This window comes from Agrilus planipennis, unplaced genomic scaffold (assembly GCF_000699045.2).
Source record: "Agrilus planipennis isolate EAB-ADULT unplaced genomic scaffold, Apla_2.0 scaffold256, whole genome shotgun sequence".
Classification (NCBI taxonomy): domain Eukaryota; kingdom Metazoa; phylum Arthropoda; class Insecta; order Coleoptera; family Buprestidae; genus Agrilus; species Agrilus planipennis.
In genome coordinates, this window is record NW_020439045.1 from 307,163 (window position 1) to 320,876 (window position 13,714).

The 13,714-nt window shown below is 30.9% G+C and overlaps 1 protein-coding gene across 1 annotated transcript; it reads right to left on the reverse strand.

The window, feature by feature from the left end:
* Positions 1 to 10,876: 10,876 nt before the first annotated feature.
* On the reverse strand, positions 10,877 to 13,381 carry LOC108741177 (sorting nexin-6). The gene is made up of 8 exons (XM_025976866.1): positions 13,257 to 13,381; positions 12,878 to 13,108; positions 12,704 to 12,825; positions 12,324 to 12,652; positions 12,140 to 12,255; positions 11,906 to 12,088; positions 11,386 to 11,495; positions 10,877 to 11,080 (listed from the first exon to the last, which is right to left on the reverse strand). Exons 1-8 carry the CDS (start codon positions 13,257 to 13,259, stop codon positions 10,987 to 10,989), a joined length of 1,188 nt encoding a protein of 395 aa, XP_025832651.1. The 5' UTR covers positions 13,260 to 13,381; the 3' UTR covers positions 10,877 to 10,986.
* Between the last annotated feature and the right edge of the window lie 333 nt (positions 13,382 to 13,714).

The window sequence follows — 13,714 nt, forward strand, 5'->3', positions numbered from 1 at the left end:
AAGATACGTCCAGACTAAGCGAGCGAAAATACTCGTCCACCTTCTCCGTCGAATCTTATAACCATATAGATGATAGGTACTGTTAGGATACGAACAAATTTTCTTCCATATTTGTACATTCAACAATGTGCGAGCATTTGTTCCAGAGTATGTGTTTGTTCTTGTCTTATGCAAATGAATTTGGCGACAGATTTTTCAATTGTTTTTTACCGTAACGTAAAAGAACTGAACGCAAACCGTTCGCGTTGTCGCTCTCTTAGTCTGAAAGCACGTTTAGGGTAGTTTATACTCGTTTTTCACCTGCGATTGGTACCTGTACGTTTTATACGTGTGTGTTTGTTAAGCTGTATTACATCAATTAAAATGAATAATTCATTTTATAAACATTACAATCGCCACATTATTTCCGTAACAATTCCGAGACTTTTCAAACTCATCCATTATTTATAACAAACAATATCGCAAACGTAAAATATAAAATTTACACTGAAAATTTTAACACGAAAAGATAAACGTGATCTTGGTTAAGTTCAAGTTAATTTATTATTCATATGTACTTTATTAAATAACAAAAAGGAAATTTTAAATACGAATATTGCAAATTTTACAAAAAAAGGTCAAGACTAATTTCACATTAACGGGGTGACTAACATTAAAAGTTCAAAATTAAAAAATGAATCACTCTTTTCACTTTTATGCATTTCTTATACAACACCCTGCATTATATTAAACCAAAAAAATACTGAGTAAGCCTAAAAGAGGGCCAAACACCATTGGTGCTGGTTTTTGATAAATAAGTTGTTTTTTGACCCCCTTCTTGCCTTAAATTCCTACATTAATACCTTAAAACAGAGACGAAATGAAAATTTAACTGTTTTTTTCTTTTTCGAAAACAAAAACTTCAAGCTTTACCAAAATGAATAGATAATTCTAATAATATCTTCCCGTCCAAATAGGAAAGAAAAGTCACTACTTGGAAAACTTTTTTTTTTTATTTTTAATGTTTATATGGGAGCCAAGATATAACTTCGTAACACATAAAAAATATATTTGATTAACTTGCAGCCTGTAAAGGTAAATTAAGTTACCTGTATATAGGTCTGGATTTAGCGAAGCAATAATTGCATATGATATATCTACTTTTACTTTTCTTGCATTAATTAAATATCAAATACTTCTACGCATTCTTAAAAAAATTAATTCCATTTCGCTTTAAATGTTACAATATAAAAAATTTTATATTAATTAATAGTAAAAGTAAAATTGAAATTTCCTCCAATGTAAGCCACTATCAACTATTGCGTAATGTCATAAGGGCTTGCGCTCGTTCTCCGTTTTTTGCTTCAAATACGTACATAAAGATATTTATTTTCTGTTACTTTATCAATAGATTACGTAAAGGCAATTCTAGAAAAGAGATCCGACCTGGCGATGGCGTTTTGTTTTCTGAATTCAACCGTGTCGCATGATGGAAAGAAATTGCATTTTGCGCTACGAAATTTATAAACAACCCCTAATACGTATGTATTAATACCATATTGAGTTCTTATAATTTCCGCTATCGTTCTTTAATCACAATACAACGCAGTGAAACAATTAGTACAAAATCAAAAACCTAATTCGATTACGTCTTGTACGCAGTCTGGCACCTGTTCAGATTTATCGAAAATGCCAACAACCTTGAGCACTTGATGAAGTTTAAAACATAAAATTTTATTTATTTCAGAACAATTTACTTGTAACTTACAATTAGATCGTTTTTCTCCTATCCTCTTCAACTGTTTCTTTTTTAGTTCGGTTTTACAAAACGGAATACCTTAATTAAGAACTTCGGACATGCTCCCAATTTTCTCAATTTGTCTAATCAATTAAGTTACAAAGAGGAAACTCTAAAATTGAGTAAACGTTGTAGTTAAGATTCATTGTAACCAGTAAAAGAGTAACTTGTTTATGCATTTCTGGTAAATAAGCGATAGTGATGCAAGAAGCACATCAATTAACTATAAAACACGTTTCTGTATCCAAGCAGCCAATCTATTTGCAAAAAATAAAACCATAATTTTATCGGAAAAATTTCGCTGGACACTTCAAAACAATAAAATAAAATAAAAAAATTTCAAATCAATTAAATGTCAACGAATGTAAACCTTAAAATTCAAAGTCAATTAGTTTTTCTCGCAAACACACGTTGATGGTACAGAAAACAAATTTGCTTAAAAATGTAATGTAATATTTTCCCGCATGATTTATCGTTTATGATTTAAGTTCGATCACTTACGATTAAAACGGTATTTTCATGTCAACGTTTCAAGGTTTTCTGATGTTTACCCATATCATAATATAGATAAGAAGCACTCCTCTTGTAGAAATAAGGGCTCTTTGTTTGATTTTGCCCTGCATGTTGTTTTAATCAGAATCGTGTTAAAAAATCGATGGATAAATGATTAACAGTAGCAATCATCAAAATTATATCATACTGTTAAAATATTAGTCGCTATTCAAGGAAAAAATTCTTAAATGATGTTGTATTGTTTAATATGAATTATGTTTATTGCAGATATGTGCTTTCACGTAACATAATTTACATTTTGACGTACTTAGTAAAGTAATAAAGCGTTTTACTAATAGTATTTCATGCATAATTGAACAAGGAAAAATAGAGATCAAAACGGATAAATAAAAACAAAAAAGCGTTTTAATTAACAGTCGCAGTTCTTTTATTGAATTACTGACGATCAACAGCGGACTAAAGATTATAAAATATAAACAACAATTATTACGATGATGGAATGATTGTCACGCGTTCCCAATTGCAAACAATTTTTTATTAGGATTAGACCTATTCGAATAGCAATTTAGAAAAATTTTCGTTCTTCAGAACTTGATGAAGCGATATAGAGAATAATGGCAGTCGGAGATACGAAGTAGGTATATCAAAATAACTGCAAAGACTAACTCCTTTTACGTTGAGCAGACGAAGGGACCCTTAAAAAACCGAATTGTCGAACATAAATAACAATAAGCATACAAAAATTGCAGTTCACATAGTTTCCTACAGATGTGTGAGTAGTTCTTGAAGATTTTTCTTGATTTTTCAAGTATGTTTTAGGTCCCTACACAAAATCAGTTCCCAAAACGTTTAGTTACAATACTACAATTACAAAATTATTTTTTTTTGTGATCCATCTACAAATTTTTCCCTTTACTTGTGCTATAAGACATTGCTTCTTGTAAAATTTCATGATTCTAGGAACTGCGTTAACAAACAGTACCCTATACGTTTTGATTTCCGGGAATGTTTGATGAACTTGATACCTCCACGCGTTCCAGAAAAAATGGGCTTGACAGGTAGCAGACGAACATCGAAGTGTCCTATAAGGGTTGCTTTTTTTCTTTCTAGGTACGGACGCCTAAACCAGTTGGAACATTTAGCTATTAGTAGAGTTAGCTAAATGAACTAATTAAATGATCAAATAGAATTTATCATAACTCTGCATTCGGTAGGACACCGGTTGGATATCGAGTTCACGTGTCATTGTCCTATTTTTTCGGTAGTTTCCTTTGATCATTTAGATTTAGGGGTTTAGGCAAGAGCTAGAAACGTAATATTCAGATCATAATTTTTGACTTCTCTTTTGCCTTCGTTTCGTCCGTCTCATCTGTCAAGTGCCATCACCAGATTTCCGCGATTCCTTAAAAGACGCTGAAGAGGACATTCTGCCCTACCCGAGAGTTGAAAGGATTGTTCACCCAAGAGCGAATGAAATAAAAGTTTTTCAATATTTTAACCTTCAATTTTCAAGTCTTTTGAGTAAATTGATGCAGCAAAATTAACGTTTCTCTATTGATAAATTAACAATGGATAATCAGGATTGTTAGATTTGCACAGGTGATTGGTGGGTGCAAAATTTAAGTGCAGTAAAAAGTATTTCAATCAATCACTTTATTAATTACGTAAAGATATCAGTAGACAATGTAGAGTCTCATAAATCATTTCCAAGTTATTTTTACGTAGACGTGAAGCTATTTTCCTACTCTAATCTTATTTTGGAATTGACTAGGAACAAAAATCAGTTTGAAACAAAAGCAAAAAATTAGAAATGAGAAGGTATTAGAAAGAATAGGATAACAGAGGACTCTATGGAAGTCAATAAGAAATAGGAGAGAGAGGTTGGTAAGACACCTTCTCTGGCATGAAGGTCTGGTCAGACATATAAGATGCAGAAACAGGAGTTAAGAGGAGTAGAGGTAGACCTAGATTAGATTACTGTTCACAAATAGTTAAGAATGTGAGATGTTCTAGTTTTAGGGAATGGCGAAGATAGCTCTGGATAGGAAAAAGTGGAGGTGCGTGTCCAATCAGTCTTAGAGCTGACGATCTTGTTATCGTCATTATCCGATTTTTAAAATTAACTGACTATGTTACTTACTAAATTTTTAACTAAAAATCACCACTCTTCGACGAATTAGAGAAACTTGATGCAGACATATTTCTCGTAGATATTATCTTGTTCTCATTGCATTTTTATGGTTACCTTTTGAGGTCATTTTTACAGTTCACGAGTATTCGGTTACTGCTGTAACGAACTTGGGTCATTACATCAGATTCGTTTTCTTTACATTCGAATTATCATCTCAAATCGCAACTCTTATTTAAATTAAGTAAGTGTATTAGTAAATGTATTACGGGATCTTATGCAGGCTTTTTTATATTACTTCCTTAATGGATAATGACAAAAGTAGACCGAGATTTAGACCTTAGGTTCTCAACGTAGCCTTGATGGTTTTTCCAGAACGTTTGGGGATTTTTTAGGAATTTTTTACACTTTACACTACCTGTTTGAATAAAGTGAGACTTTTATATTAAACTAGCTACAGCCCGTCCAAATTTGGACAGAATCATTGTCCGGTAGATAAATAATGAAGTAAATACCATTATTTTCCTGAAGTAATTTGTAAATTTTCTTCGAAAGGTAGGTGCACGAGCTATAAATCATTTTAAGCACACGGCTAGGCTATTTACAATGGAATTAACGTACTTCGCTATGAAATGTAAATATGTATATATGTTCTTAGTGTCCCAAACTGTCGCTATTTAATCAATTTCATTTAAACAAAACGGTATTTTCTTTTGAGGTTGCTAATGGGGAAAAAGGCGAATCCAAAAATTAGTTTTGTACCATGCCTTCTTTATCTACAAGGTAAAATTGAAGTATATTCAGCTAGCAAATCAAAATAATAAAAAATATAATAACTCGATTAAAAATGTTTTCATGTTAATGGATTCTATTTAGGTCTAAAAACGGAAATCTGTTTCTATATTGTAAGAAACGGATGCGTTATTTCTGTTGTGTATGGCGACAATAAGTCTACCACATTTTAATTAAGTGAAGCCGTTTCAGTTTCTGTTTAATTAAGCGTATAACACTGTTCACAGAATCCTAATAAAATTAATCATCATCTAGTAATTGTGTGACTAAGATTGCTTATGGGATAACTAAGAAACGGACGTCGTTCGCATGTAGTAGGGCCGTGCTTAGGCCTACGACCAAAGTTTTATGGAGTAAAAACTATAATGCCAACAAAGGTGTTTGCACCTTGCGGCTTAACGTCCTAAGTCCTAAGCCCCTTGATGAAAACAATTAGAATTTATTTATATATACCTAGTAAATTAAAATATAATTAACAAGTTAAAAATGAAATATGAAGATTGGAAAAACTTTGGCGGTTGTTGTAGAACAAACAGAATAGCTCAAAACCCCAACGCCAAAACACGACACTGTAGTTGTCCGAAGTACTTTTCGGTAACAAAGTTACCTTCTTCAGGGACTGAAGTAAACTAAACCTAAATGAGAACTAATCCTAATTTATACTGATAGTTGTTAAGGTTCAGTGAACATGACCCGATGCCAACAAGGTAGAAGTTCAATGGACCTTAACATCATCATCATAAACGTAATTAAACTAAACTAAATAGCGGATAGGACCGTTGTCATTGTTAAGAACAATTTGTTTATTTTTATAAATATATAAACTTTCAAAACTGTCTAGTAAACGATTATTCCTAACTTCTTTAACTAACTTAAGGTTATTAATATTAATATTATGTCCATCAGTAACAATATGTTGGGCAACACTAGATTTTTCTTCTCTACCAAACCTAGCATGAGCTAGATGTTCTTTAAATCTGGTTTTGATTGAACGTCTAGTTTGTCCAATATATTTTTTACTACAGTCATTACAACTAATTTCATATATCCCCGACTTTTCGTGTTTTGGCGTTGGGGTTTTGAGCTATTCTGTTTGTTCTACAAGTTAAAAATGAATTTAATCGACAGGCTTAAAGCCTATTTTGTGATCAATACAATTTACTGCTTTTTGGACTAAACAAAGCACTGAAACCGCCACTAAATTTCAGATACCAACGAAATGTGAATCTCTTATTCATTTTATTTGTTTGTTACGATTCAGATAAAGATACTGCGATATTTCTTCATCTCTTTGTTGTTTACAGTAGGAAAGACCTTCGAACTACATAATATGTTAGTATCAAGCAGTAAATTGCGATATAAAGACGCACCTGTGCTTTAATTGACGGCAAATATACCTATCATATAGATACTTTCACTATGTTAATCCAGTATAAAACAGAATCATTATCAAGATTATTATATAAAAGAATTAATGATGTTGTCGCAGACTATTAATAAACATTAAGGCATTAAAAATAAATCTTAAACTTTGAACAAATGCGTAACCAAGGAAGACTTAGGGAGACCAGAGCTCAGTTACGAGGGTGAAATAATAAATTTATGGTCTAATACGTTAAGAGCAAGTCCAATTTTGTACCTATAGTAAATTCTATAACACTACATGTATTTTGTTAGCTTGTAAAATTATTCTGTCAGTATTTATTGGACCAGTATGTAATAATTCTTCTTAATTTAGATACTTTTCAAATGCTGCAGTCAATAATATAATTACTACGAATCATTATTACTTTATTAATACTACACTTGTTAGTAATGACGTTATTACGATCATTAGCTTTTTGAAATTGAGAGGTATATCACAATAGCCCACAATTAACGTGCCCCTTTCTTGAATAGGGTTTATATCTACTGGAAGTGTATAATAACTAATAAAAAGAACTTTTATTATCGTGGTAAATGTTCTTTTATTAAATTTACATGCTCTACCCGTTTAAATCAGCGGGTGTTCTTATTATATCCATGGTAATTTTGCGATTAAATGCCAGAAAAGAGTGACACTTAAAACCTTTATTGGCAAAACACAAAAAATAAGGATTACGAAAACTATTTGTTTGCCTACGAAGTTGATTGTTTATCTCACGATGATTATTACTAAAATGTATAAAAGGTTTAATGCAAGGGCTACAATAAAACAAGTGGTCCGTATTCTGTCGAAACTGCCAGACGATTTATTCGATTATGGTAACGTGCCTACCACGTTGGGGTGAGTTTCGCCGGGATTCGTTTCAGCAAGTAGATATCCATATATTTAAATGGGCCTTGTTGGAGCATACGTAATCTCAAAATGTAGCACTGTACTACAGATGGCGTTTACAGCGCCATTTGTCGTATTTTCTAAGGGCTACAATAATAGGGAATAAGAAATAAGTAGGTACTTAACTTTACCTTTTACGTGTTTTATTCCTATAAGCTACTAATTCCCATGGATCAAACAGAAGAGAAAAAACTGGAAGATAGGGATGAAGGCTCTCTTTGGGAATCGTAAGAATAGGTGATTGGTGGTTGTGGATGAAAAGATAAGACGGATGAAAAGATGTGAAACATTTATTTGAATAACGGCATGTTCCGGCGTTTTTTCCCTCCCGTCACGCACTCTATAAGTCCATTCCCTGTATCTCTTTTTAAACGGCCTCCCTATATTCCCACATTTCCTAATTACCTTTCACTCTGGCCATTCGGCTCAAATAATCTGCCCCAGACCCCACCGGTGCCAATTCCCTATACGACGAACCCAAGATTGCTCCCTGTTCCTTGTTTAATTGTTTCACCCACCACATGTCTAAACAATATTTAAGGAAATGAAAAATCTCCTTAGTCTTCAACCTCATTTCGAAGGGTTGTTACACAAAACAGTTCTCATTTCTTCCCCTAAACAAATTTTTGGTCTTCTGTTACTTGGCATTTCTGGAATATCCTTAAAATAACTAAATACGCGTTCCTTTACCTTCTACTATAAATCTATTAGATAATTCCAGTTTCTATAAATGTCTCGTACTCTATTCATTCGTAATCTTCAATAATATAATGTCACCACTCTCACTAAAGTGTGCATCAAATAAATACGGTCTTCCCATTCTATCTCTTTCTGTTATTATCAAGAGTCCCCATATCCGTTATTGGATGCCATTTAAGGCACTGCCGCCATTTTGTCCATATACCTTTCTGTGCTATTTTTTATAGAAAAATAACCTGAATATTTAAATCTGTTTAATACTTTCGCCATTCATCTTCCACGTCACATTCTTAGTTCTTTATCAGAATACAACGATCATTATACAAAACCCCAACTGTTACGATAAAAAGCATTAAACTTTTCATATGTTTTATTAAATTAATCACGTCTAACTAGATGGTTACCTATCATTTCAAATTCTTTCCTTATGACTATACTTGAAATGATATAACTCCTTTGTTCGTTCGTTAAGCCATAACCATTTTGAATGCTTTTTTATTCGGTGCAACCTCAATACACTTTTACGTTTTGTCTGATGCAATTCGTCCAATTATAACAACTCTCAAGTTCAGTACCATATAAGGTAAATTATACTCAACTTTTATTTTTATATTGGAATGTATTTAAGCAGTTTCATAATTTCGCATGTGCCGTGGCATTTTAATTAAAAAAAAGGTAATAATAATAATTTAACGGAGTAAAGGTGGACATACAACTTTCATTTTCGAAAAATCACTCTAAGGCAAATTTGTCTTTTGAGATTATTGAAGAAATGAACAGAGGGCAAATTTGCATTCGGGTGGTTGTTTTTCAGTTTCCAATCATTTAAGAATCGATGTTTAAAAATTAACCAATTCACTAGAACCCTCTTTGTCGCTGCTATTAAAACAAAAGTTTAATCTACCACATTTAAGCAACTTTACAATTTTTAATTGTTAATAATATCTATCTTAAATTTTTGCAAAAAAAACGAATTTCTGGTAAACGCTAGAAAAAAATAATAGTGTGTATGTTTAATAAACAAGAATGTGATCATGAACCACCTTAAAATGAACATTTTTTTCTAACCAACGACTGACATTGACTTTTGATTTAATAACACACGTAATAGTAAAACAATCGATTAATGATACAACACAGTTAATAGAAATAGTTTTAATAACTACTCATTGCATCCTTTTTAACGGTAACTATTAAATATAATTGCAATTCCAACGTAATTCGAATTTGCATTTCGTCAGCCGCTTCTGGCACTATTTTCTTTTTTTTCGTTTCGATGGATAGGATAATTCTAAGATTAAATGATACATTGTACTGTTACTTAAATTACTTTCTGTGATGTAATAAACACAAAATGCAATATGTCAGGAAGTATGCTACATTAATTTGAAAGTCTTTTTTAAGATACGATTAGACAAAGTATTAGTAGTAACTATTTCCTTCAAAAATACAATGTTGTTCAATGTAAAGTATGTTCTTTTACGATAACATAATATGTACATATGATGTAAGCATATATCAATATTGTAATTGTCTAAGCTAAAAAGCAACCAAATTTTGAAGACTGAATTTGGCTATGAAATACACGCTAACAAATCTGCATTTTATTTCTTTTTTTGCAGAAATCTGAAGAAAATGTTATGGCATATACTTAATTGGGACATCACAGTTCTTATTTATTATAAATTTATATTTTAATTTATTTAAATTTCGCAATCNTTATTTATAAAGTTTATCTTAAAGAATGTATTTTTAAAATATAATGTTAAATTACTAATGAAATATTTTACTCTTATCCTTTTACAACCCCAAAGTTATAATTACATACATACGTAACATGAACATATGCATGAGAATACTGAAATGTGTTAGTGCTCACACGTTTATAGTACCAAAAATACTTTACATATTTTAAATAATTTTACAAGAACAAATGCAGCGACAATTTGAAAAAAATTAATAAAAACAGCATAAATTGTATGTACCATGATTTGAAATTATTTCATATTTCGATGTAGTGGCGCCACCTAACCAAATTATCGTAATTTGTTAAAATATACTTCAGTATAAGGGCGACACCTTTCAACTGCTGCTAATACTACTTTTAAAAAAAAACGCCGGGAATGTGATAGGAACAATTTTAAATTGATTGTTTTCTATATTTTATAATAAATATATATTGTAAAAGCACAAAGAACCTTTTTTTAAATCACTTGGAACTTAAGCTTCGAATAAATAACTAATATTCCATTAAAACTAATGTTTTTTCTCAAAAAGTATGCCTCACTTTCAAACTTGCAACATTATTATTTTAAAACATTAATTCAAACTTTATTTTTCGTTGATAATATGATATTGGAAGTATCATTAGCAATCTAAACTGTATTTATAATTAAATAAATGTGTTGAAAGTGATACTTCGGTACTTATCGCATAATGTGCACTTAGAAATGTTCTAAACATTGAAAATTCTTTTTTTAAGTTTTTAAATCAGTAAAGAAATGTTATATAGTTAGATTAAGAAATAAAAACAAATCCAAATCCGTGTAATAAAAATAACTTTATTTTTTTATAAGTATATAAGNTTTATTTGGTACTTACCAAAGAAATTAATTTTAAAAACAATACATTCATATTTAACATAAAAATCATCATAATAACCATTATTACTATTATAAGAAAATATAAAACTAGGAATGTTTCAACAAAACAAAATTTCGCCTTATCAAATACACAGCAAACATTACTTTACTCTGTATTTCAATAAAGTTCTTGTAAACTTTGTAAAGTTTTCTTTATCAAGTCCTGCTGAGTACGTGCGTGTTTTATCTCCAATTCAGCTAATTCTATTAAACTGAAACATAATAATTTGTACTATAACAAATACTTTACAGTTATTTTATAAAACATACAACAAATTTACTGTTATTATCGTAATAATTCAATCAGAATCCAAAGGGCAATAAACATACAGAATACCCTCCCCCGGGAATAAAACAGATTTAATTTCTCATTATCAAAGTGTATAATTAGCAATTATCACCGATTGACTTTCAATAGCTCCCCAAGGATATTTGATAAAAACTTTAAAAACTCATTATGCAATAACAGTCAAATTCTACAGAAGGGAAAATTATTTAAAACAATTATAATGAATACCTTTTTCGAAATGCATGTAAACGCCTAGTTTTGAAATCTAAAAGTTCCTCCTTAGCTTGAGCTGAAATTGATTCAAACTGTTCACAGGCTTGGTGTTGAGCTTGTTCAGCCTAAATTAAAAAATGTTCACATTAACAAGCAATTAACGTATGTTTTATAACATTCATTAATTAACCAAAGTTTACCTCTTGAATTTCTGGAGCCTGATAGCACAAAAAATTAGAATAAATATAATACCCAGTGAGTTGTATTTGATTAAAACAAATTTAGAAGAAACTGAAGATGGAGTAATTTCAAAATGTTATTAATTCGTTTTTAAAAATATGTTCTTATTGTGATATACTTTGACTGAATAATACCAATAGTAGTGCAATAATGTAAATTACACAATCTCTCTAGCATTATTATGATCCTACGATTCATAAAAATTTAATTGAAAATGTACTTTTGGTTGTTCATGTTCATGTTCATTGAAATTACCTACTCCAGTCCCACCTTAATATTGAAATATAAAACTTACAGCATGGATGTCCTTATTTTTATGTCTAGCCTTTTCAAGAGCCCTGTTAGCAGCTTCATAATTTGCTAAACATTTAAGACGTCTTACTAATAAAGACTTTGCAGCCTGACTGTCTCTCATATAATACCGTAGTGTATCAGCTAATTTCAGATCTTCATCACTGGCAATTCTACTTTCAATTTTCTAAAAATTTGTATAAGAAATCTTTAGAAGTACTTAAAATTACTTCCTTACCCTAGCTCTTTCAAAATAATCAGCTATTCTTGCGAAAAACCTATCCAAAGGACCAGGATCTATATTTGGTAACTGTAAAATTCCTGATGATATTTTTATATAACTATCTGCTACTTCTAAAAAAAATAAAATAAAACATTAATTAACACCTCATTAAATTTCCAAAATACAATTTTCAAACAACCTTTGTGTTTTTCAGTCATTTTATCAGTTCGAGATGTAGCTTCTTTTAAATGCCCATGGTATTCTGTAATAGAATTCATTTGCTGTTCAAAAAAATCATTTACATCTCTGACTGTGGCTCCTAAGTAGTACTGATCTGTTGTGGAACCCAGGGATTTAACTATACCCCCTAACTGCTGGAAACGCCCCTTTGGACGAGCACAAAGGTCCTGATCATACTCCAAAAATACATGTAAATGGGAATCTTCTCGAAATACTGAATGGCTAGCTAAACGAGTCAAAAACACTTCGTGCATTGCTACTGTTTTTTTGAATGTTGCTAAATATTCACTGAAAGTTCTATGTTTAATAGCAATTACTGAAATTAGGAATTAAACTCACGCTTCTAGCTCTTGCTTCATTTTTGTAAATTCTTCTTTTGTCATGGTACCTTCACCCTCACCTAAACGTTGCAGCTTTTCCCTAGATGCATCGAAATTAGGTCGGGGCGGCGGGGGTGGTATCTTCAATGAATACTATGTGATTTCTATCATAAAACTTGTATAAAACACTCACTATGTATCCTGCATATTTTTCATTTTCTTCATAACGATCATGTAACCAAATAAACTCTTCATGCTGGCGTACAACTAAAAACTCAGGTTTTTGAAAGTGTTTGAGGGTTGTACGAGTATGTACTGTGAATTTAACTTTATCTTTTTCACTCAAGGCGTCTGATATATCAACTATTAAGCTGTTATCTGTTAGCGGAACATTGTTTCCGTCTTCTGGAGTTACTTTCTCCGTCTAAAACAAATAACTAATAAAACGGGAGCAAAATGCCGTAAAGAGAATATAATTAGGTTATGTACAAATTGAAAACCGCCCCTTTACATCAGTCAAAAATAATTGCATAAATCTTTTTTTAACTAAACTTTTACATTTAGAAACTTACCATTCTTAAACTAAATATGTGACACTTAAATTTATAAAGTCCATTAAAAAATTAACTTTTCGGCAAACTAACAAAACTCAAAGATTGTCACATTGACTGACGCAAAGCAATGGCACAGATAGATAATAGAGCAATGGTGAAACAGTACGACCAATGTTGAGAAGTTGAAATAATATCTAGGTGTATTTCGTCTTTTTTACTAAAAGAAAATTAATATGAGTATCATTTTGTCCATTACTAATAAAATTTCTTAATTTTCTTCAACAAATATATTTATTAAGCTTGTTTTTCATGTTTTAAAGAAATTATTTATAAGATTTTCCATTTGTGCGATTGGTCATTCCAGTCCGTAGCCATAGATAAGATAAAAGGTCTACTAATGATCTTTGAATGATTTGACTGATTTAGCCATTGCATACTTCTTCTTTATAGAAACTCCAAATAATTTATTATAAGTA

Coding starts and splice junctions, on each gene's coding strand:
- LOC108741177 (XM_025976866.1), bottom strand. Junction 12,089..12,139: donor ATTATTTTGAAAGAGCTAGG/GTAAGGAAGTAA, acceptor ACAAATTTTTAG/AAAATTGAAAGTAGAATTGC. Junction 11,496..11,905: donor AAAATAAGGACATCCATGCT/GTAAGTTTTATA, acceptor TTTTTAATTTAG/GCTGAACAAGCTCAACACCA.